The sequence below is a fragment of the Pantherophis guttatus genome, chromosome 2, assembly GCF_059756535.1.
Source record: "Pantherophis guttatus breed Tessera chromosome 2, ASM5975653v1, whole genome shotgun sequence".
Lineage (NCBI taxonomy): Eukaryota > Metazoa > Chordata > Lepidosauria > Squamata > Colubridae > Pantherophis > Pantherophis guttatus.
Window position 1 is genome coordinate 137,635,525 of NC_142064.1, and position 25,804 is coordinate 137,661,328.

At 45.9% G+C, this 25,804-nt stretch overlaps 1 protein-coding gene across 2 annotated transcripts; it reads right to left on the bottom strand.

Annotated features, from left to right (window-relative positions):
* Nucleotides 1–10,618: 10,618 nt before the first annotated feature.
* On the bottom strand, nt 10,619–24,146 carry DDN (dendrin). 2 transcript variants are annotated; one of them, XM_034412326.2, is made up of 2 exons: nt 23,850–24,146; nt 10,619–14,762 (listed from the first exon to the last, which is right to left on the bottom strand). In XM_034412326.2, the coding sequence occupies exons 1-2, from the start codon at nt 23,855–23,857 to the stop codon at nt 12,980–12,982; spliced, it is 1,791 nt and encodes a 596-aa protein (XP_034268217.2). In that variant the 5' UTR covers nt 23,858–24,146; the 3' UTR covers nt 10,619–12,979. The 2 variants fall into 2 exon arrangements, with proteins under 2 accessions (XP_034268217.2, XP_034268216.2); XM_034412325.2 differs by lacking the exon at nt 23,850–24,146 and adding an exon at nt 18,444–18,655.
* Between the last annotated feature and the right edge of the window lie 1,658 nt (nt 24,147–25,804).

A 25,804-nucleotide genomic window follows, 5' to 3' on the forward strand; every position in this document is an offset into this window, starting at 1 on the left:
TATTGACTGTTTCCCTATGACTATCATTGTACCTTATGATTCTTGACAAATGTATCTTTCCTTTCATGTACTCCGAGAGCATATGCACCAAGACAAATTCCTTGTGTGTCCAATCACACTTGGTCAATAAAGAGTTCTATTCTATTCTATTCTATTCTATTCTATTCTATTCTATTCTATTCTATTCTATTCTATTCTATTCTATTCATAGGAGAGGATGGGATTTTATTCTAATTTGTTTTTAGTGAAAGCTAGGGCTTCCATCCTCATATTGTTTCTTCATGCTACTTTTCACTTCAGTCTGCTTCTATTTCAATAAAGCAATTATGATTGCTCCTCCCCCCCAATAAGAAACTTAACCAGAATGGAAACTTGGGTTTACTGATGAGTTGTACATGAAATGACATATAATCCAAAGCAAGGCGATGCATATTGTCACAGCAACAATCCCTCTGTCATACCACCAGGGCCATCAAAGAGATGCAAGTTATTTCGGCTACAGAAGAAATCTTCAGCTTTATTTTGTTGGCTTGTTTATTCATTTGTTTTATTACACAAATGAACATACTATCTTATTCACTAGCATTCCCTTCATTCATAATAATGTATTGCTTTTTTTTTTTTAACATTTGGAGCTGTTGGTTTTGGTTTTTCTTCTGTCCCCTTCTAAAACTTCTCCATGCTCATTTTCTACAGTATTAGCAGTTTAAATTCAAGATTATACTTCCGAGGGAGGACTTTCCTTCCTTGGGGTCTGTTGTAAGATCAGATGGCATTTTTAAATTGTTCTCTTGGCACTTCTTGGATCTCTTCGTTTCCCTCCTCTCTGTGTGTGTGTGTGTTTCCTGACCACAACCCAGAGAATATTGTTTTCCTTGCCTTCTATGATACACCCCTCAGAAGGACCATCTGTGTTGCAGTTGCGAATTGAAGTAAGCGAGTGCCTTTGCTTCTATAAAGCATGGGTCTCCAACCCTGGCAACTTTAGGACTTGTGGATTTCATCTCCCAGAATTTTTCAGCCAGCATACGCAAAATTCCTCAGCCAACATACACATACGCTGGCTGAGGAATTCTGGGAGTTGAAGTCCACAAGTCCTAAAATTACCAAGGTTGGAGACCCATGCTATAAAGGATATCTAGGGAAGTCTCAGATTAGATCCAGCACAATTTTTCTTTCATCCCAGTGCACCTAGGTCAGTGTTTCCCAACCTAGGCAAGTTTGAGATACCGTGGATTTCAAGTCCCAGAGTTTCCAGGGAGTGTGGCTTTTACCAAGAATTCTGAGCCTTTACCAAGAATTCTTTAGTTTTCTGGGAGTTGAAGTCCACAAGTCATAAAAGGGTCATAGTTTCCCACACCTGCTCTAAGAGAAACAGCATGCCAAGAAGGAGAGTAAGAGAGTCATATCCAATTGTAGCTTTGGAGGCCTATGGTTGTGTCAGAATGTGTTTCATGCGCAAAAAATATGTTATACAAACCCCACCAAAATGAACCAAAGTTGCACAATGTACTTTTGTAATATAGTAGCCAATATATAGTAGAATGAATTTCAGTTTTCTTCTCTGGCATACAAAACATCTCACTGTCATCTTGTGTGCAGTCCGTGTTGATTAAGAAGGGAAAGCATTCATTTCAATGGAACCCTTCTTGCCAGCACAAACCACAGATGTGGGGACTTGATTTAAATTGAGTTTATACCAGGGGTGAAATTCAAAATTTTTCCCTTACCGGTTCTGTGGGCGTGGCTTGGTAGGTGTGGCAGGGGAAGGATACTGCAAAATCCCCATTCCCTCCCCACTCCTGAGGGAAGGATATTGCAAAATCTCCATTCCCTCCCCCCTCTAGAGGCCAGCCAGAGGTGGTATTTGCCGGTTCTCCAAACTACTCAAAATTTCTGCTACTGGTTCTCCAGAAGCTGTTAGAATCTGCTGGATTTCACCCCTGGTTTATAACTGGAAATAAAGGATTAAATTATTTCCTCCTATATAGGTACTATCCAGACTAGCAATTTATATCATATACCAGTGATGGTGAACCTATGGCAGTGTTGGCAAAACTTTTCGACACTGAGTGCCAAAACTGGAGTGCGCCAGTGGTGGGTTTCAAAATTTTTTACTACTGGTTCTATGGGTGCTTGCTTGGTGGGCACGGCACGGCATGGCTTGGTGGGTGTGGCTTGGTGGGCATGGCAGGGGAAGGTTACTGCAAAATCCCCATTTCCTCCCGATCAGCTGGGACTTGGGAGGCAGAGAATAGATGAGGGCGGGGGGGCGGGGGAAGTACTGGAAACCGGAAGAGCAGCTCCCCAGTGTGCACACACGGGAGCACCAGAAACCCGAAGAGCAGTTCCGGTTTCCGGTGTGCGCATATGCGCTGGTCACCGGGTCTTTCGATTTCTGGTGCTCATGTGCGCACGAAGACCAGCATGCACACCAGGGAGCTGCTCGTCTGGTTTCCTGTGCTCCCATGCACACGAAGACCAATTGGCCGGCGCGCATGTGTGCGGCGGAAAGCGGAAGAGCAACGGGCGACCGCTGACCTGCCCAGAGAGATGCCTCTGAATACCACTTCTGGCACGTGTGCCATAGGTTCGCCATCACTGTATGGTACGGTACAGTATGGTATGATATGGCTTCCAGTAGTATTTGTGTGAACAAAAAGGTTTTGACATACACTTTTCACAGCCTTCTCTCATCTTCCCAAGGTGCTGTGCACCACACACCTGGCTTTCCCAAATTCCCAGCAGGTGCCGACTGAATTCTGGGAGTTGTAACCTGACAACCTATGAGGACATCAGCTAATCTTTTGGTGTGGGTACCAATCCAAGAATTGCATTGCAGGCAGAAAAATAAACACTGAAGACAGAGTGCCATCCAGTGGCTAACCATGAAAAATGCAAATTACAGAATTTACTGCATGTATTTTTGTGACCTTCCTGTTGATTGTTATGGAGGGGAAAATATAACATTTTTATGAAGGCAGGTATTCTATGTTCCATACACAACATTTTTATGAAGGCAGGTCCTCATATTAATAAACTTGCCCAGGCTCTTAAAAACTATACTCATTCAAAGTTACAATGACACTGAAAAAAGTGACTTATGACTAGTTTTCACACTTACGACCATTGCAGCATTCCCCTGGTCACATGATCAAAATTCAGGCGCTTGGCAATTAGCATCTATTGATGACAGTTGCACTGTCCCGGGATCATGCAATCACCATTTTGGATGTTCCCTGCCGGCTTCTGATGAGCAAAATCAATAGGGAAAACTGGATTCACTTAACAATTGAAGCAACTTGCTTCAAAAATGTGGCAAAAAGGTCATAAAATGAGACAAAAGCTCACTTTAACAACCCCGTTGCTCAGCAATGGAAATTCTGGTTCCAGTTTGTGGTCACCCTAACCCCAAAGTCTCATCGGCTTGCAAACACTTTTCCTGCCATCCCAATCTTCCTCTGCACTCAGGAAGGGACAAGGGCAGGGAGAGAGATTGGCAGCCGGCCATGGCACCAAAAACACTCATTTTTTTAAAAGATCAAGAAATACCATTTTTAAGCATGAAATTCCACCCTGAATCTTCTCCAAGCATCCATTTTTGCATTCGGGTTCAAAACAAAAAAATTGGCTTTCGAGACACCTGGTTTTCTTACTGCGGCATCACGGTTTTTCCTCTACAGGCACCAAAAGCTCCATTTTTAAAAACAGCAAGCAACACCATTTTTAAGCATGAAATTCCACCCCGAATCTTCTCCCAGCGCCCTCTTAATGTTAAGCATGCACTCTGATTCATCAGTGACATCCATTTTGCTTTCTAAATTCATGGAAACCTAACCCTAACATTAGGTGGATTTGGCCATTAATGGGATTTTTCCATACATAAACCAAGAAATGTAGATAAGGTAGGCTCAAAAAAATCAGCCCCCTCCTAAGGTTAACCCCTCCCTCCGAATCCACGGGTGATATCCACTTTGCTCTCCGAATTCATTATGACCTACTGTAACCCTAACCAGAGGTGGGTTTCAGCAGGTTCTGACCAGTTCTGGAGAGCCAGTAGCAGAAATTTTGACTGGTTTGGAGAACCGGTAGTAAAAATTCTGACTGGCCCCGCCTCCATCTATTCTCTGCCTCCCAAGTTCCAGTTTATCGGGAGGAAATGGGGATTTTGCAGTATCCTTCCCCTGGAGTGGGGTAGGAATGGAGATTTTACAGTATCCTTCCCTTGCAACGCCCACCAAGCCACACCCACCAAGCCATGTCACGCCCACCAAACCACACCCACAAAACCGGTAGTAAAATTTTTTGAAACCCACCACTGACCCTAACCCTAGATAAATTTTCCCCCAATGGGATTTTCCCATGTATTTTACCAGGAAACATAGATAAGCCAGGCTCAAAAACTCAACGCTCCCCTAAGTATAACCAAGTGCTCTGAATCCATTGGTGATGTCCATTTTGGTTTCCATATTCATGGAAACCTAACCCTAACTCTAGGGGCATTTGCCCTCAATGGAATTGCCCCATGTATTTTCCAAGGAAATGTAGATAAGGCAGGTTCGAAGAGTCAGCAGCCTCCTAAACATAACCATGCGCTCTGAATCTGTTGGTGATGTCCATTTTTCTTTCCTAGTTCATGGAGATCTAACCCGAACTGTAGCTGGATTTGCCCCAAAACGGGATTTACACATGTATTTTTTCCACATGTATTCGGAGAGAAAAATGAACATTGCCAATGGATTTGGAGCACATAGTTACGCTTAGGAGAGTGCTGACTTATCAAACCAGCCTTTTCTACATTACCTGTTAAATACATGGGAAATTCCCTGGGTGAAAACTCCACCTAGGGTTAGAGTTAGGTTTCCATGAATTCAGAGAACAAAATGGACATCTCCAATAGATTTTGAGTGAATGTTTACCATTAGGAGAGCACTGATTATTCGAGCCTGCCTTATTTATGTTTCCTGGTAAAATAGATGGGAAAATCCCAATGGGGGCAAATCCACATACTGCGCATGTCCAAGATGGCGGTGCCTGCCTGAACCGCGGCTTGAGGATGGTGGCCTATTCGCCTTGTTGGTCCTTTGGGGGGTCGATTTGACAGTCTACGACCCCGGGCCCGGCTAGGGGAGCTCTTTGCCAGCCGGTTGGGGGCTTTGCTCCCCCAGGACATCGCGGTTGGACGAGGAGTGCGTCGTCGTCGTCAGGTTTAGTATGGCGGATGGCGGATCGCCTTGTTTCGCATCAGCTGGGTGGTGGCGGCGTTTTTGAGTCGGAGGCTTTGGAGGCTGGAGCGGCAGCAGCGAACAGGTCCGCTGGGGCCGTTTGCAACTCGGCAATGCCCCTAGACCTGGGGGTTTCTCCTGGTTGCCTTGGGGACTGCTGGATTCCCTGGTGAGCTTTGGGACGCTGCCAGAACTTTTTGTCTGGCAATGGTAGTGGTGGCGGCGACGGCGGTTGTCGGCTGCGGCTGCAATGGCTGTAATGGCGGCCGTCTGATGATGGCGAGGAGGAGAGCGTCCACGGTTAGCCCTTCTGATGTGGTCGATGGGATCAACGTGGCAGACAAACATCTACTGTCCGGGATTGGCTGGGATCTGCATGAGGGCTGCCCAGTTGATGGATCAGTTCCTCGCAGACTTTGGGAGGCCCCCGCTTGGATTTTGGGGGCTGGGGGTTGGAGAACATCTCCCCCCCCTATTTTCCATCGTTTCCCCTTCATACTACGTCTATCTCGGACTGGCTGCCGCTTTTACTGACTTACTGACACCGAGACCTGGCTTATTTCCATCTGAGCCTTCCCCCTAGCCGTTTGGGGGTGGATTGTCAAATACGTTGGGAAGCCATGTGAGCCGGTGTAATTCTTCCATCTCACCAGCAGAGGGGACTGACCATCAGACCAACCAACGTGAGAGGGTGGTTTTAGACCTTAACCCCTTGGGCTGTGTTTGATATTTTGCATTGGTTCACTGCTTCCATCTTACCAGAAGAGGGGACTGACCATCAGACCAATCACTGTGAGAGGGTGGTTGGATTGTATCCCCCTTGAACTGTGTTGACTTGGCAAGAGACTTTGCCCACTGTTGTGAGGGGACAGTGGTCTTGGACCTTGGACTTTGGATGCTCCCATCTTATTTGCTCTCCCCTGGACCTTATCTTCCATCTGGACCCTTGGGATATGGTCACTTTATCCTCTTGTGGCAAGATGTATTCGGCAGCTGAGCTTCTTGTTCTGCGAGACTCCCCCCCTCTCACAGGATTGGCCCTCCACTCTATCGAGGGCCTACCTCAATGACGGGTTTTGGAACCCCGAGAGGTGGCATGCAGCGAAGAGGGAGCTGAGGGGTTTTTTAAAATTGTCACTAGCTAATCTTTTAAGGGGTTTTGGGTGGGAGGGTTGTTTGGCGAAGGAGAGGGAGGGTGATTTGTTAGGGGGGGGCCAGGCCCGGCACAGGGTCATGTTAGGGGAGGTGCAGGGCGGGGAGTGGAGGGGGTTAGTGTGGGTATGGAGGAGGGCAATTCCATCAGGACTGTCGGTGGGAGGGGCAGATATGGTGGGAGCAGGGGGCCACATCGTGTTGTGGGGGCATGTGCCCGCTGTCTCCAAGCGGTGACGTGCTCTGGCCCCCAATGCTCACCTCGTTCCCTGGGTTTTCCAGAGTCTCAGAGCCCTGGTCTTAGGCTGATGCTGTACAATGCCAGGTCCATGGTCAATAAAGCCCCCCTCATCTGTGAACTGATTCAGGAGGGGGGAGCGGACCTGGCGGGTATTACAGAGACCTAGTAGGGCCAGGAGGGAGGTCCCCCTCGTTGAGATGTGCCCACCAGGTTTCCGCGCATTTCATCAGCCAAGGGCCCAGGGTAGGGGTGGGGGAGTGGCGGTTATTGTAAAGGAAGACCTCGATCCTAGGGAGGCCACTGTACCTCAGATAGCCAGATGTGAGTCTCTCCTTGTGAAGTGGGGCCATGGGATGCAGGTGGGCTTCCTGATTGCGTACCTGGCTCCCTGCTGCGTGGCAGCAGCCCTGCCCGAGCTCCTCAACGTCATGCCGGGGTGGCGGTTGATACCCCCAGGCTTTTGGTCAAGGGGGATTTCAACCTGCCATCCATCGGTGAAATGTTGGAGGTGGCTCGGGTGTTCATGGCTTCCATGACAGCCATGGACCTGACCCAGTTAATTCATGGCCCTACTCATACAGGAGGACACACTCTGGACTTGGTTTTTGTCTCTGGTCAGTGGTCGAATGGTCTAGATACAGGAGATATAGTCATCGAACCCTTGTCATGGTCAGACCATTCTCTCCTTAGACTTGACTTCCTGACCACTACACCCCGCCGCAGGGAGGCGGAACCGACTAGGTGGTTCCGCCCCAGGCACCTGATGGATCCTGATAGGTTCCAAATGGAGCTTGGGCCATTCCTTGAGACTCTGGCTCACGACTCGACGGAAGACCTGGTGGCTGCCTGGGGTAGGTCAGCCACTGGTGCTTTAGATTGGGTCATGCCTTTGCGGCCTCTGACCTGGCGCCGAATCGGCCCAGCTCCTTGGTTCTCCGAGGAGCTGAGGGAGATGAAGAGCCAGAAAAGACGCCTAGAGAGTAGTTGGAGGGCTAGTCGTTCTGGATCTGACCGAGCACTAGTGAGGTCTTATATCAAGACCTACTTAGTGGCGATAAAAGCGGTGAAGTGTAACTACTTTTCCGCTCTTATCGCATCAGCAGATAATCGCCCAGCTGCCCTGTTTAGGGTGACCCGCTCCCTTCTCCACCTGGGAGCACAGGAAGACCCCTTGCAAGGGCGTGCTGAGGATTTTGCGCATTATCTGCACGATAAAATCGCTCAAATTCGGGACGGCCTGGACTATGACTGGGTGGGTTTAGGTGAGGTGTCCGAGTCGGGTCTTGAGAATGTTATCTGGGAGGAGTTTGATCCTGTGACTCCCAAGGACGTGGACAGGATGCTGGGGAGGTTGAATGCAACCACATGTTTATTGGACCCGTGTCCCTCCTGATTGGTGCTGGCTACCCGGGAGGTTACACGAGGCTGGCTCCAGAGGATTATAAACGCTTCTTTGAGTGAGGGTTTCTTACCTCCCGCCTTGAAAGAGGCAGTGGTGAGGTCCCTCCTCAAGAAGCCCTCTCTGGATCCGGCTGTTTTGGCAAATTACTCTGACCAGCTAGCCACGCCCACCTAGTCACATGACCTCTAAGCCACACCCACAAAATAAGCCACGCCCACAGAACCGGTAGTAAAAATATTTAGAACCTACCCCTACTCCGGAGCACTGGTGAAATCTAAAATTTGTTAGTACCGGTTCTGTGGGTGTGGCTTGGTGGGGGGGGGGAATGTGACTGGGTGGGCGTGGCCATTTTTTAAAAACTTTTAAAACCATTTTTTTTACAACCTCTTTGGTGAAGAGGTTGTAAAAAAATGCTTTCAAAAGCCTCTGCCGATCAGGCAACTCAGCTTGGATCGTCAGAGGCATTTAAAAGAAAAAAAGGTTTTTTTTCTTTTAAAAGCCTTTGACGATCCCAGCTGAGCTGCACGATCATCAGAGGAGCTGCCAGAAGACAAGAACAGTTAAAACAAAAGGGACGACTCGGGAATAAGACCTGGAGATGATTGGCCCCTCACAAAAGGCTTAAAAGAGGAACAAAGGCACATGGGCCCTTTGCAGGAAGCAATGTTGTTAATTCTGTTCCCAGTCAGCATCTCTGTTTGATTCTGGACTCCATGTGGCTTTTCCAAGTAGGTCTTTGGCAGCGTGTCAAGGGAGATAAAGGTTGGTGATTATCCCGAAGGACTTCTCCCAAAGGACTTTTTGCAACTAATTGGAACTCAGCTGTGAATGAACTTAATTCACAGCTGTTGCAATAAAAGAGGTTTTTGGGACTACTCGTGTGTTTTAATGCTCAGGAAGCCTAGGTCACAACAATGCTTGATGTGGAAAAGAATGTAACTTTGACTTTGGGTTTTGCAGATTGGAGTGATACATCTTTATAGAAATGACTTGTTCTTATTATGGAAAAAACAAAAAGCTGTGATTTGATGTTAATGCCCTATTCTACTGCAACAGAGAGAGTTGGAAGTCAATGCTCTTTTTCTTTTCTTTTCTCTATCTTTCCTCACTTCTCTCTCCCCCTTCCCCTCCTTTCACTGCTCTTTTATTTACCTTTGTATTTTGCATTTTATAATACTTTATAACCTAATTAAAAAAATGTTTGAACTGGAAAAAAAAAAGATATTAAAAACATCAACCAGCACAATTTTTAACCATGAAATGTCACCCTGAATGTTGCCTCAGTGTCTGTTTTTGTGTTTGGATTGAATACAATTTTTGGCTTCCTGGCCATTTGCTTCCCCGACTTTGGCATTATGAATTTTCTTCTCCTGACACCCAATATACTATTTTTTTTTAAAAAGAGCATAATTTTTAAGCATGAAATTCCACCCCAAATGTCTTACAGGTGTCAGTTTCTATGTTTGTGTTGAATAAGATTTTGGCCTCCTGGCAACACACATCCATGATCCTGGGCATCCAGAATTTTCTTCCCTGGGCATCTAATATGGTCGATTTGGTGGTGGCGTAGTGGTTAGAATGCAGTATTGCAGGCTAGTTCTGCCGACTGCCAGCAGTTTGATTCTGAGCATCTCAAGGTTGACTCAGCCTTCCAAGGTCGGTAAAATGATCCAGATTGTTGGGGGCAATAATATGCTGACTCTGTAAACCCGCTTAGAGAGGGCTGTAAAACACTACAAAGCGGTATACAAATCTACGTGCTAATGCTAGTGCTATTTTAAAAAACAGCAACAGCACCATTTTTAAGCATGAAATTACACCTCATATGTCATTCTGGTGTTCATTTCTGCATTCAGGTTGAAAAAAAAATTGGCTTCCTGCCCATTCAAGTCCCTGACCCTGGAATCAGGAATTTTCTACCCTAGGCATTGGATATGCTCGGGTTTTAAAAATAGCAATCAGCACCCTTTTTAAGCATCAAATCTCATTTTGGCATCTTTTTTTTCTGTTTGGGTTGGGGAAAAAATTGACCTTCTGACTACCTCCACATGCCTAGCCCTGGCATCAGAATTTTCTTTCATGGGAACCAGATATGGTCGATTAAAAAAAAACAACAACATAAACCAGCACCATTTTTAAGTATGAAAATCCACCCTCAATCTTGTCCCGGCATCCTTTTTTGTGCTCAGGTTCAACAAACATTTGCCCTCCCGACTACCCACATCCATGACCCTGGCATCAGGAATTTTCTTTCCCAGGTGCCCAATATGGTCGATTTTTGGGGAAGGGAGAAAGTTTTTCTCCAAGGAAGAATCACAATAGGTGAGATGTAGTCTGGGTGAAAAGACATCCTGCTTTATATGCTGGAATACAGTTCATCAAGTTCATTTGGAGGCAGCCCATATTCTGCTTCATCGTGGCATGATCCTGCCCTTCAATTTGAATTGTAGGCCACCTAGAGTCACTTGGTTGAGTTGGGCAACTATAGAAATTGAATAAATAGATAAATATATATCAATAAAGAAATGAAATGAAAAATTACAGAGCTTAGCCCCCAAAATACAAGAGACTAAACAAGAGAATATATTACCCAGTGTATTTGGTTGCACAGAATTTTATTACAGATATCTGTATTCAATTTTAAGAAGAGCAATACTTACAACACTATCAAAGGCCTGTCACATACAGCTTGTCTAGCAATAACTCTACAGACATTGCAAAGCAGTAAAGGTCCTGACAGCTCTTTTGCCTCCTGCAAGTCTCTTAGCTACATAATGAAAGTCGGCTCCCACCTGAGCATCTCTGTTCCTTCCTGGGATCTCTCTTGTCTTCTGCTAAGGCTAGGCAGGGAGGATCCTGAGAAGATCGGTGTTTCAGGATATTACACCGAGGGACATTGTTCCTATGGATTGTCCCTAGCATTCACCAATTGGAGATTACTATATGTGGATGTATTGATTCCATTCTTAGCAGTTGTGCTACAAAACAAGCAGAATACTGAGGCAAGGACTTTGATACTTTCTTCCTCACCAGAGCAGAGGGACACAGCTTATTGCAACCTCACTTCCTAACGATGATATCGGTAGCAGGACCTCCAGAATTCCAAAGCAGCAGAGCCAAAATCTGGCTGGGACTTTGTCGACTTGCTGTTCTAACCCATGGGGGATGTGGGGGAGATTGCAGTGGTGTCCCTGAGCTCCCAGTGAGGATGCAGGAAGGGAGATAGAAGTGTGGGGAAAGCAGGCACTTTAGAGAGGGAGCTGGGTTGGAAGGAAAGGGTCTAAGTCAGTGATTGTGGACCTATGACACCAGTGGTGGGTTGCCCCCGGTTCGCACAGGTTCTATAGAACCGGTAGTAAAACTGGAGGGAGGCTCTGCCCACCGACCCCAAAGTCACCAAAATGCTTCTGCGCGTGCGCAGAAGAGCATGCGTGGCCCTGTTGCAAACCAGTAGTAAAGGTAAGTAGAACCCACCCCTGTATGACACGTGTGTCAAAGGTGACACACCATGGTGTTTTGGATGACACGCCAGCATTCATCAATGCCTCACAGCAAATATTCTCAAAAGCATGCCTTGTTCTTGGGCACATACTATCATATGTGGTGGAGTTGTGATAAAGCAAAAATGCTTTGGGAAAAAATACGTAAATGGCTAGAAAAGATGATTGGAAAGCATGGAGATTTTAAACCTGAACTATTTTTACTAGGTATAATATCAGATAAATTTGATAAGAAAAGTATGTATTTAACATTGCACATCTTGACAGCAGTGAGGGTTACTATATATTTGCGCAATGCTGGAAAAATGAAGAAACACCATGAGATGAAGAAATAATTAAGAAGATACTAGTGTGCAGAAATGGACAGATTGACATTAAAAATGAAACAGAAAGAAGACACAGAATATTATCAAACATGGAATCTATTTTATCAGTGGTTGGAAAAAAGGGGTGGAGATTAAGAACGTAGTATGTATTGTTAAGCACATTAAATACCCAGACAACACGATGTGTATTAAGCACTAAGAAATGTAATTAATAAAAAAATCAATTTAAAAAAAGCATGCCTTGTTCTCGTGGCATTTCCAGTAGCTGTGGAGGCCATGCAAAAATGGGGTGTGACCTCATGTGGCTTCTGGAGCCTCCAGAAATTGTGGGAGAACAGGATGTGCTTTCATGCCGTTTTGGAGGTTGCAGAAGCTGCAGGAGAGCATTTTCTGCTTCAAGAACGAAGGCCTTATACAACCCAAAGCAGCCTTTGGTAGGCCGCAGAAGCCTGTCAACAGAAAGAAAAGACTGTCTGAAAATAAGCAGACCCTGGGAAGTGCTGGGCCACAGGGGCAATTGCACCGTTCCTGTAGGCTAGCATGCCTTGGGAAATGACACAAGGCAACCTTTCTGAGTGGCAACAATTTCTCTAGTGGTGAAGTTGAGACCTGTGCCTCTACTTCAAGTCCAGCCTTGGCTGCTGCTGAGAGGCTGCTCTTCAGAATGGCGTAGATGGGTGGGGAGGAAATAGAGCAGGGGTGTCAAACTCAATTTCATTGAGGGCCACATTAGGGCTGTGGTTGACCTTGGGGGGGGGGATGGGACTGGGGGGAGTAGTCAATTGGGTGGGGGTAGCCATCTTGACACCATTCCCCAAGCTGCTGGTATGTTTCTTCTTTGTACTGGGTAGACAGGGCCGAAGCCACAGTGGCCCGATGTTTCCTCTGCATTGGGTAGACCGGACTGAAGTCATGCGGGCCCGCCCCTTACATTTTCCAGGACGGCCCCACGGGCCGGATCTGACACATCACGGGCCAGATCTGGCCTGTGGGCCTTGTGTTTTGACACCCCTGAAATAGAGAATTTGGGGGGGGGGGACATGCCAGTTAGGTATTTGCTGAATTTTTGACACGCAGAGTCCAAAAAGTTCACCGTCACTGATCTGTGTTGGAGTTTCACTTCTCTCCAATCTTTATTCCTTGGCTGGGTCTAACCCCTCCCTGCTTGCCCTTGGAGTCTGTGGCCTGGGTCTCCAGGCAGGAGTGGCATTTCCTGGCACGACTGTGGCATTGGAGCTGCTGCTGTCAAGACTGCTGCTGCTGCTGCTTCTGCACATGAGCACCTCTTGGTTCAACCTTTGTCGCTCACAGGTGGGCTGGCATTCCTTCTCCAGCTCCTCATCTGTGTCTGAATCTGGGGCTGTGTGCCGGCGGATCCTTGACATGGCTTCCTTCAGATCGCAAATATAGGACTGGCTTTGGGCAGAAATCCCTGGCACTTTTTTCCTTTGTGGCAGGCCATGGCTTCTTGGACAAGGGGGTGCTGCAGACCCTTTCCCTTCCAGGTAGGTTGGCTCAAGCTTTGCAGGCCCAATCTGGGAATGGTTTGGTGTTGGAGGTCCAGAACGTTTCCTAGGACTGCCTGGAGCAGAAGGCACCCTCTTCACCTTCTCTCTTCCAGAACTGTCCCCAGGTATAGCACCATTCTCCGATCTGGTGATCCTGGGTGCCATAATTCCCTGCTCTGCCTCTGTAACCCCCAATTCACGCAAGGGGAGGCCCAGTATGCGAGCAGCCCGTTCCTCCATTAAGGTAGGGCCTGGAGAGCCAGGAGATGTGGGGGGTTTTATGGTACTTGCCTCTCTCTGGGCCAGGTAGCAGACTTGCTCCATTCGGGGTGATGGAATGTAGTGAGCCTGGATCACCACACAAGTGGCATCAATTACAAATAGCCCCCCATGCCTTCGAAGCATGGGCTTGGACAAAGCTGGCTGACCTCCTGCAAGTTTCCTGGAAGGGCTTGGTTCCTTCCATCTGGGGAAGAAGTCTTGGCAGCGTTTCTCTTTTGCTCTGCTCCCATCTCTCTTGGAGCCACACCAACCGGCTGCATGGCTAAAGCCCCATCCAGCAGGGAGGGTGTGTTGGGAAGGATGGCAGGGCAGTGGCATGACCTGGCTCCTCTTATTCACCAGAGGAAGGGTGTGACTTCGGTGTTGGGGACTAATGTCCCAGTCAGAGCCCAAATGGGATGGGGACTTTGCCTTCTCTGACTGCATCCTTGGGCCGCCCCACGTTCTGGCTCCTGAAAGATAACTCCAGCTGCCTGGTATTTTAGCCTGCCACCTGCCTGCCTTCCTCCCAGGCGGGTGAGTCAAGGGCTCTGACTCACAGCCCGCTTCTCTCTCTCGGTATTTCTTAGCAGCTCCAGTTTGGATAAGCTTCCCTGCTGAATCTGACTTGCCTGCCCGTTGCTGAGGCTGCACTTTATGATGGGAAGCTTCATAAGAGGGAGGAGCAAGGTAGGGTGGAGGATGGGGCCAGTTTTCTTTGCGTGGGCCCTGTTGTGCCCGCAGGCGCAGAAGCATGTGAGCTTCATAACTTGGGGGTGCCCTGGCAGGGAGCTCCCTCCTCTTCTTGGCAGAGGCTCCTTGATTCCATCTGCAGTTGACCAAAGCACCTCCAGGTGCTGGGGCTTTAGGATCACTCTTGGTTGTGTGGTTGGCTCCCCAGCTCATGTCCCTTTGGCAAACTGGATTGTACCCATCATAAGAAGGGCTATGGTGCCGTGGGGTCTTTGGGGAGGAAGCTGTCCTCTTCCCCCATCCCTTCCTTGAAAACCAGTGGCCTTCCTGCTTCAGAGGGCCCCAGCCAGCTGGAAATTGGGTGTCATGCCAGTTGGTTGAATCCTGAAGCACATGGAAACTGGGACAATGGTGGCAAGGTGACAAGTCAGACATGAGTCGCTTCTCCAAGAGGCTGCAAAAGGCAGAGAAAAAGACAATGAGACCCGAGCAGAAAGTCCATCAAAAAATTGTAGTCTGTGCTATCTCGGCACAGCATACAGTAGCTATCAAGCATTCAAGGCAACATTGGCCCCATTTTTAATGCAGCTCAGAGTTGGTCCTTTTTCCTTTGACACTGTTTTAGTTCAGCCCTTTAGCCATGCTTCTCTTAAGAAGGGACAGTGAAGTTAGAAACCATTTATTAGATCATTTATTGATCAGCCATTACTTGAGCTACCATAGCTCAGTGCTCTGCCAACTTCATTCTAAGATTGTAGGCAAGAATTCCAGTTCTGCCTGTGAAGATACCAGGGACTAAATCTGCCACTTTCTGTGTACAAAGCAGATGTTCTACAATTGAGAATTATGTTCAGGTTGAGTTTTTCCACGTTGTCTTTAAAAAATAAAACTGATTATGGAGCACCAACTGATAGCCAGCAGAACCACCCAGCTGGATTGCTATACTACAATTCTGACCAGAATTCCACATCTTTCCTATCACTCCATTTGTAACATCTTTTTATCCCAACTCACCTTGCCATTGGAAGTGACTTAAGGTTATTTGAAACTTGAGTTTCCAAACTTCTACATTTTCAAGGAGTGCTGATAGATGAGGCCAATGAGAATATAAAAGAGAGAAATTCTAGACATAAGAGAGTTGCAATAATCCCAAGTCTTCCACTCTCCATTCTCTATTGTTAATGTTCCATTGTTAATTAACCAGTGGTAAGCCTGCAGAACCATATTTTAAAGATACTCAACTTGCTTCAAATGGCACCATTACCTGTAAATGTGAGTTTCTGTATTTGACATTTAGCATGGTAAATACTAGCATTTGCTGCAATAAAGTACCCGTTTCCTTGAAAATAAGACATCCCCTGATAATAAGCCCAATCGGGCTTTTGAGCGCATGCACTAAAATAAGCCCCCCTGAAAATAAGCCCTCCACAAAAATATTTAACCGCATGTGCAGCCGGTCCCCGCCATTTCCTCTGGTTAGGGTTAGGGAGACAGAGCTGGAAATCAGGTAAGATGGCAAGAGGAGCCCCGTCTTGCTCCATGTGCCCCAAAATAATAAGACCTCCCCGAAAATAAGGCCAAGTGCTTATTTCGGAGTTCAAAATATATAAGACAGGGTCTTATTTTCGGGGAAACACAGTACTTTCTATTTCAATGACTTTCCCACACTGCAACCTTAATGCATTTGACTCCTATGGATAAACTGGCTGGAAATGAAGCTGGCTTTAAAAAAAAAAACCCTTTTTGGATTTCAGCCTTTCCTCTGCTTTGACCCAGATGATGGCTGGTGTATTCTGTCTGGACTATGCTTACTGATAGATTCCTCTATTTTTTTACTCCCTCCAGCTGTGCTGGGAAGCAAGCACGAAGTGCCTTCATTTCCACAAGGGGGAGGGTTGTCTTTGGAAGACATAATAAACCTTTCATATGAGTCACCCTCCATTGATTTCCCCTTATACTTAACACCTTTCCATCTGGTGCGTCTATCAATGAGGAGGGAAGGGAAGGCCAGTTTTATCATTCTTTCTGTCACTTCAGCTAAAAGAGGAATTTGGCAGAACTGTTGCCAGTTTCAGCTGGTCCCAAAATAAAAAGAAAAAAAGAGCCACGTTTTCACTGTTCCATCAATGAAATTGTTAAAAAGGGGGGCAGTGTGAAACAATGAGGAACTGGAGGGGGGAGCTACAGTGAAGGAGTGTGGCATTCCTGCACCGGTGGATAGTCACCATTTGGAGTGGAGGCATTGACCTAGATCAAAAGAAGGCACAGCTGGTGAACTGGACAGCCCAACACAGGTTGGCACAAGTTAAAAGGCATTGACTTTGATGCAAAATAGGAATAGCAGGAGGAAGATCCCTTTGTGTGGACTGTGGGTAGGTGGAGGCTGGCATTTTGTGTTTCCATCTTCAAGTAATGGTTAATGGCCTGGCTCAACCAGGCTGTGCACATCAGCCAACAGGATGAATCCACCTTCCTTGGATGTTCTTTTGGATTGCCACATCAAGATAGTGGTGTAATAAAAAAATAAAAAACATGTCCCTTCTTCTTGAAAGCATTTTTTATTTTTAGAATTCTTACAGCTTATGGAAATCCATGGTGATGATAATAATAATAATACTAGCAATGTTTGCTAGGTGGCTTGAATCCCTAGTATAGGTCTCCTGCGTGAGCAGGGGGTTGGACTAGATGACCTCCAAGGTCCCTTCCATCTCTGTTACTGTTTGCAGAGAGGCAGGAGTAAAAGTAATGGTTCATTTAAGGTCATTCTATACTGCCAGCAGAAGAGAAATTTGAATCGAGGATTCCTTGTCTCTAATATTTGCTTTCCAGTCCAATTCTGCCCAGCCACAATATTCATCCTCTTCCTAATCCAGCCTGTATGCTCTACAGCAGTCCTAGGTAATTATTTCTTCTGCCAGTCCACCACTATGTTTCACCAACTTCTTCAGTTCTCCTGAGCTTTGTCCATCTCTCATATGCCACAGAACTCAGCAGCTGCACCGTTCAGTCTAAACACTGACACTCTTCTGTCATTAGAGCTGCCCCTGCTTATAAAGAGGACTTGGCAACTAGCTAGTAGGAGGGATGAGCTAAATTTAATGCATATATTGATTCACACGAATGTGCCATCATTTTAAATCTCCACTGGTATTTTTGAATGAGGAGATTCAGGAGTCATTAGTAAGCTAGCTAGCTGGGATGGGAAATAATTCTCAAGTTCAATTATTGCTATTTGTTTCAGCCATAGATCTTTCTGCAAAAATGGTTTAGTGTTCTTGAATCTCCCCACTGAATCTTAGTATTGCCAGAAGGCAAAAGCTTGATCCAAGATTACTCGCCAAGCAGAGATTTGAATCTGAATCCTTTTCCAGCCCCATGCATCTCCCATGCATCTCTACTCTAGGAATCAGCTTCAGCTGAAGTGAAGCAATAAAGAAGAGTGCATCTGAAACCTTTCTTCCTTTTTTTGCATCACTTTAGGTAGTTACACTGTGGATTTAAGCAAGCTAGAATTTCCAGTTTTCATTTATGATCAAAAAATATCCGGCCTGTCAGGAATTTAAAAAAAAAAAAAAACTGCTCCAGACATAATCACCAGTGCAAACCTACATAATAGGAGCAGTTCTCCTCCGGCACAGTTGCACAGCTGTAGAGTAGCAGTTAAAAAGATGTGCTATGAGCTCACAAGCCCCCAGTTCAAATGCCAACCCAGCTTTAGCCTGCTTTATTCTCTCCTTCTCAGTCCTTAATCTATCCTGCTTTGCCTTTTCTAATGTACACATAAAGTTATTTAGGAAAGGACTAGATGGGTGATAAAGAATTCTATTCCATTCCATTCCATTCTTTTCTACAGTGTTCTGCTTCTGTTCTGTTCTGTTCTGTTCTGTTCTGTTCTGTTCTGTTCTATTCTATTCTATTCTATTCTATTCTATTCTATTCTATTCTATTCTATTCTATTCTATTCTATTCTATTCTAACTTCTAGCATCTCATTGTTGGACTCATAGTATCATTCTTCCATACTTCCATCTCAGCAAATCCTCCGGTCAAATCAGCCCAACCTCTCTGCCTTCTTGGCAAGTTAGCAGAGCCCCCTGCTGTTCAGTCAGTTCCCTCCCCAAGATTTTAGCACTCACGTGTACTGCCCAGCCATACTGTGGTACATCGAGGGGACCCAGTAGCCTTGCCTAGTCCACGCCCCTGGCTCCATGATACTCCGACTAGAACAAGAGACTGTGTTAAATTCAACCAGGAGCAGGTTTTGCCTCTCGCAGACTTGAAGCCGCCTGGCATCTCCCTGATTCAAACACTCAAACATCATCTTAGTTGCCGGGACATGTAGCAACCGCACGAGCCTGCAGCCGTACCACACGAGGAAGGCTGAGAGTGCATCACACCCACACAGCACATGGCAGTCAAGTTGCCTGTGCACACGCATGGAGAGGAAGAAAGAGGGAGGGAGGGAGGGAGGGAGGGAGATCTGCCAGCAGCACCATCTAAGGTCATGGAGAAAGCAGGATGCTCGGGGAAAGGGTGTTACAGGTGAAGAGAGGAGAGAGATGGATATACAGTACAAATGTGCATAACTCAAAGGCAGGTTAGGAAACAAACTATACCCAGTGAGAAATTCTCACATGGCTATACGCTGTTCCGTACTGAGATAGCACCTCTGCTATCACAAGCTGCTGCAAAAGCAGTTACACAGCAACAGCTGTACCCAAGATAGGCTAGTACAAGGACATGTACATAGAGGAAAGCTCCCTTTCCTTCAGGCATTGAAGGGGCACAGAAGGATTGCACAAAGGGGTCCATACTCAGGCCAGCACCCATCCTGGTGCTGCTTCCTTCAGGTGGCTCATGTACAAGCCTTCTGGGAACTCACTGAATTATAATACAGTACAGTCTCTCAAGCGGTTCCTGCGTTTCTTTAATTCTGTGTTAAATGACAGCTAACGGACAACGCATTTTAGTAAGATTTATGTGTGCTGAAAAAGCAGTTGTGTTTGAAACATTGAAAAATACAGATTTTTAACCTTGTTTTTGAGTTTGGGCTCTGTGTTTTTATTGACTGTCATCATCATTGCCCCTGGTTTTGCTTTATTCTGTATCCAGTCACCACCGACAAGCAATTAAGATGGGTGGTCTTTGAATGCTGTTGCAGAAAATAACCCTTCAGTTAGAGTCACATGGGGCAAGTCTAGAAGGTCTCAGGGCCTTGCCACATTGCTATCCACAACACCGAGAGCTTGTTTCACCTGTCATGCTGTTCTTTATACAGTAGCAACAGAATTGACCTCCTATAGGAATCAGCAATCATTAATCTTGGATGTGCGGTGCTTCCTTATAGAGAAAGTTATTGAATAGATTTGCATGTCTATCAGGTAAAAGATTCCACAGGAAACTAAAGATTTATGTTGGGTAAATAAAATTTATCCCTGGATAAATTGTTCTACTCTGTGCTAACCAACTGATCTGCTGCTCCGGATATAATAAAGATGGATGGATGGACGGAGGGAGGGAGTGAGGGAGTAGGAGAGGGAGAGCTCTCATGAAGGCAAATATAAGTGACCCAGGATAAAGTTGCAAGATCCAATCTGGGTCGGTCACCGGGACCAGAGGTTTCGTCTTCCAAGCTTTCGGATTCATGCTGGAGGCCATCTTCAGGGAACTTCTCTCTACTGGAATATGTGCTTTGGGCTATTCTATGAGTCGTATTTATGTGGTACCTTCCTATTGGTTGATGATCCCGTTGATGGCTGGCAATTGTCTCCTTGTTTCCTTGTGCTGCCAATCCCTTGGCTCCTAAGTAACTGATGAGCTGGTGGTAAATCAGCATTCCTGTTATCTGACAAGAGGCCCATTTCCCAGGCTTCAATCTTATGAGAGATCTAATCCCGATAAAGATAGGTTGAGTGTGCATCAGTGGTGGGGTATTTTAAAATTTTTTACTACCGGTTCTGTGGGTGTGGCTTGGTGGAGGTGGCATGGCTTGGTGGGCATGGTTTGGTAGGCGTGGCAGGGGAAGGATACTGTAAAATCTCCATTTCCTCCTGATCAGCTGGGACTTGGGAGGCAGAGAATAGGTGTGGGTGGGGCCAGTCAGAATTTTTATTACCGGTTCTCCGAACTACTCAAAATTTCTGCTACCAGTTCTCCAGAACTGGTCAGAACCTGCTGAAACCCACTTCTGGTGTGCATCATAGTATTTGTCTGCAGACTAAAATCATAAATCTTTATCCATTTCAGAATCCCAAACTGGAATATATCACATATGAAAAGACTCGTATATCCATTAAAAAAAAAAAACACGATTCCAGACCCTGACATTTGTAATTCAGCCTTATGTTCTCCTTATCTCCTTGACTGCCCTATTTTAGAAAGCAATGGAAAGACCAAAGAGGAGCAATGGTCACCTCTATTTACTTTTCCCTCTCCCGATCTTTCTGGTAGGTGGCGGCATTTGGCTTCAAAGAAAATATTAATAGAATCAATAGGAAGAAGTGGGAGGGAGGGTTTCCACTCAGAAAGATCTTGTGGACAGTATCTTGAAAAGGAGCTTCAAAGCTTATGGAGTCCACTATATATTTCACCATGACACAGCAAGAAAAAAGATGACATGAGCACCATCTCTCCTCACTCCCTCAAGGTGTGCCTAATCATGTAGGAGAAAAGCCCAAAAGCAGAGGTTTTTCATTCAAAGGCAGTCTTGCAGAGCTGCTGTAAGGCCTGGGCTTTGCAGCCAGCTTGGCCTAGGCCTATGATGGCGAACCTATGGCACGCGTGCCACAGGTGGCACATGTAGCCATATTGGTGGGCACATGAGCTCAGCTCCTCCGGAGGGCCTCCGGGTGGGGGGGAGGCCATTTTCACCCTCCCCAGACTCCTAGAAAGGCTCTGGAGCCTGGGAACAGCAAAAAAATGGGCCTTCCAGTCCCACCGGAAGTTGGCAAATCGGCTGTTTCCAGCCTCCGGGGGGGGGGGCGGGTGGAGGCCATTTTCACTCTCCCCAGACTCCTAGAAAGGCTCTGGAGCCTGGGGAGAGAGAAAAACGGGCCTACAGGGCCATCATGTGCCAGGAGCAGGGGGCGCGGGGGGGGTCACGCACACATGCGTGGGGGTGGGGCGCATAGAATTATGGGTGTGGGCACGTGTGCGCCCCCCCCCCGTGCTTTCCCCGCTCCTGGCACATGATGGCAAAAAGGTTAGCCATCACTGGCCTAGGCGAATTCTGGCAGCCTTCCCCATCAGTTCAGAGAATGAGCTGGAGAGGAACTCAGATCCTACCAAAGTTTTGTTCCTTATCCATATTCTGAGCTCAGATATGTTCGTTGTGTTGTTGTCAACAGTAGGATGGGGTCCGGCCCCATCTCTCATTTTCTCTCCCAACTGCTTTATTACTACTTCTTCTCAAGAACAAGCGTTCACCCTTCCTTCCCAGGTAAATGCAATTGTTTCTTCTCCACCCCCACCCTCCAAAATTTCCCAGTAAATAAGAGACTTCAGCACAACTCCCACACCAGCTCCAAGTGAAACCTAGCAACTGAGCGCCAGCATGGCAACTGCATTGGCAACAGACGGCAACAACAGGAGTGGTTAGCAGAACTGCCAGTGACACAACCCCTCTGATTATATGGGGGAAGGCTGGGCAACATTTGTTCCCATATCACTGTTTTCAAAAGGCCGATGACTTAGTCTCCAGATGCAGAGATTCTGGTACTAATTATTGCTACATGGTGTACAGAACGCTTATAGATCACATAATAATCCTGAAAGATCATTATGATTTTTATGTAAATTGGAATTATGGTACTAAGATGAGTTTTACCACTTTTAAAAGCGAGCTATGGAAAGGATGCAGAGCATAGCTTCTTGAATACCTCAAATTCTACTAGAGTGATGCTAGGAAGATTTGATGCTTTCTTCTATGCAGTCAAGTAACACGTATGCGCACATTCATGCTTTCCTATTATGTTGCTTCTACATTTGTACACACCAATTGGAAAGCACAGGGCAAGTTGTGTGTGTGTGTGGGGGGGGGGGTACTTAGAATGAAGGAGTTAGCAACAAGCTACTGCAATGTCTCCCATAAGGATACATTGAAGGAATTTTTCCAGCAATGTTATTCTCAGCAGCCCCCAGCTTCATTTTTGGCCTTTGATTTATTTTGATCATTCTTTAACTGGCTTTTCCTTGGTACATCAGGACAGTTCGGTTCTGTTCTGTTTTTGGAAAATAATACTGCTGATGGATAGACAGAAAATCAACTGGAGCGGTGAGCCCCTTTTGCATAATTATTTTCCAATATTCTCTTGGGTTTGAAAGAATAAAACTGCATTTCTGGGCCTGTAAAACCATCATCAGTCCCAAAAGCAAAGCAAATACGTAATTTTCCTGGCACAGAGAGATCACCTGTTATATCTGTAATCAGATCTATTTTACTTCTGCGTTAAACTTGTCAACTTTCCAAAAACTGACAGGAAAAGATGGACAGGAGACTTTACATAGGGAAAAGTGCCAAGATGAAAAATTTTCTTGCATGCATTCCAGCAAACCAAATGAATGGATACTGTTTGCCTGAGGTCTCCAGCATGCCCCATTGAAAAAAAAAATGAAACAAGTATTCCTGCTTTCACAGCACAGACCAATATGTAGATGTTTTACACTATCATACCAAGGACAACATCTAAAACCAGCTTTCATAATTTAATTATATAGGTGGGGAAAAAACAGGCTCTGAAATGAGCAATTTAGTACCAGACAACCTGGTAAAGAAATAGAGCCTGTTTGGTGCAGTGGTTAAGGGGGTGGCCTAGAAACCAGGAGATTGGGAGTTCTACTTCTCCTTTAGGCATGAAAGCCAGTTAAATGACTTTGGGACAGTCACTCCCTCTCATTCCACATCACCTCACGGGGTTGTTGTTGAGAGGAAAACAGAAAGAGGAAGGAATATTATGCATGTTTGCCACCTTGAGTTACTTATAAAATAATACACGTAATATATACAGTAATATATATTGTAGATCAGTCCACACCGATTCTCTGTTGGATAAATCAATTAAATCATCATCACCCTCCTCTCTCTCTCTCTCTCTCTCTCTCTCTCTCTCTCTCTCTCACACACACACACACACACACACACACACACACACACACACACAGTTGGCATTTGTTTTATAGAAACGGACAACTGTTGGGTTTGTCAAGAGATATTGGTGAGAATCCCTAATTAACAGCCTGAACCCAGGACTATCAGAGTAATAAGAGCTCACCTTCCTTTTGAAAAAATCTAGGCTAAACTGTATTATTTTCAAAACTATTATTTCATCTGTCTGGTAGAGGCACTAATTAGAATCCATAAAAATCTGCTGATATATTAGAAGCAGTATCGGATATACCATACTGAGACACCCTTGATTGAGAGATGTCAAATCCAGGCAAGCAGCATCACATGCTTAGTCCGACATCAACCCAGAAGTCTTTTAACACATGCAGCATGTGTTTTCCCTGTGATCCACATTCAGAATCAAGAAACACAAACCTACCTCCACATCCACACCTGTGAGATGAAAATATTTTGGTACTGTTATGTCTTCCGGAGTTTGCAACAAGGCTACTGCTTGTCAAGTTCTATCAGCTCTGAATCTATGCTTCCATCCCTCTTTTTTTATCCATGATTGCCATTCTCCCGTCCTTTTGCCCTACTTGAGATAGCTGAAATCAGCAACCCAGAAGCTCCTGGTCACCCACCTGCTCCTCTTATCAGTCCAGTTCTGTCTTCTATTAGCAAGAGATACAGAATATTTAAAGCCCAAATTGTCCCATCCCAAGGGGTGCAGCCTTAACCATTCTCTGCTTGTCCTACTCCCACCCTGTGGGGAATGTGCTGTATCAACACTCATGTGCGTGTGGGGGTGGGGGAGCGAAGACCAAAAGTAATTGCACGATGGTACAATAGACTCAGGCTATTGGGATACAATGCAGTTCCGGGCTGCCCTCCACATATTTTCTTGTGGGGGAACAACCTGCTCGCCGGTCATCTTCCAATACAGGCTCTAGCAGCATTCCTCCCGATTGTGATTCAATGTTTAGTGCAAGAGCAGAGTGTTTGACTCACATGGAGATCCAGGTTCAAATTCTCCACTGGACCATGAAGTTCATTGGGGGACATTGGATCACCTATCAACTCACACTCAAGTATCTGACAAGATACTTTGCTTTGAGGATAAAACTAAGGAGGCAGGGGCATGAGAAGAGGTAAGGTTCATGATTGGTTCATAATGCACTGTCTTCCCACCTGGATGTCTAAGGCTACAAGTGGCTACATGGATGAAGCTCTTTCCTCTGGTTTTGGGGTACATTCCCCAAGAGATTGCAGAGATATATAGGTCCCAGCCAATACAAAATGTTATACTCTACCTATTGATCACAGATCTTTCAAGAACTTTAGCTCAGTAACTTTCCCATAGTTCAAGGTTACAAATTCTGGGCAAAGGAACCATCTAAGGATGGGCGAAAGGAGAAACCAAGCAAGATTCCAAGATTCCATTGTCTCAAATAGCAGAAAAATGAACAGAATGGATGCTATGTACCCAGCAATCTTGGCCCCATCATATCAGGATGGTAGCCCATTAACAGCTCACTCCTTTTCCAAAACCAGCCAGTTAAGCAGTCACCAGCTTTTTTTACCCAGGTTGTTACCCACCTCATAAGCATAATCTCCTAACAGCCTCAAGTAAGCCACAAGTAATTTCAAAAGAGCTTTGCTGGTAGCCTTCTTTCTTCACCCTGAGAGCTCATGATTGACTTGTGGGGCCGGCGCGATGTGTAATAAGTTCACATGGTACAGTAGGATTGTGTGCTTGTTAGTAGGATTCACTGGGTTAGGGATTTTTCTTTTACTGGCTTTCACTATGAGTTGTATTGGATTGTGGGGGTGCATGAAGGGAAGCTCAGCCAACCTCATTGTACACATGTTGTACTCTGACAATACAGGTTTGAATTTGAATTTTCATTGTCTGTAGTATTGGCTTATTCAGTGGAGGGCCACTCCATTCTGGAGGGCCTATCTTGCTCATCTGCCATCTCCTCTTGCTAGGAGATGGCATTCTCACCCATGGCTCCAGCTAAGTGCCTGAGGATTTCTGCCTTTTAAAAGAAATCACAGGCAGAACAAATAGGCATCTAGTAACTGGGCTGGGAGGCTGGCTCAGCACATTCCTGGCCAAAGGGACGCTGGGGAGGATAGGAGAGACTGGGACAGACATCCCAATTAAGGCCTTGGAAGTCAATGCAAGATAGGAAAAAGGGAGGGGGAACTAATCATTTTGGCTAGACTGGGGCTCAAAAAGAACATCGAAAAAAAATATGCAGCTTGGAAGGCTGTTGTGGCCTATAAGAACTATCATTTCCAAATTGAGGAGTAAATCCTTGAATAACTGGCCTTTGAACTGAAGTCACAGGCCAAGCTGATATAAGCAATGAAGTAGTCAGCAATTCC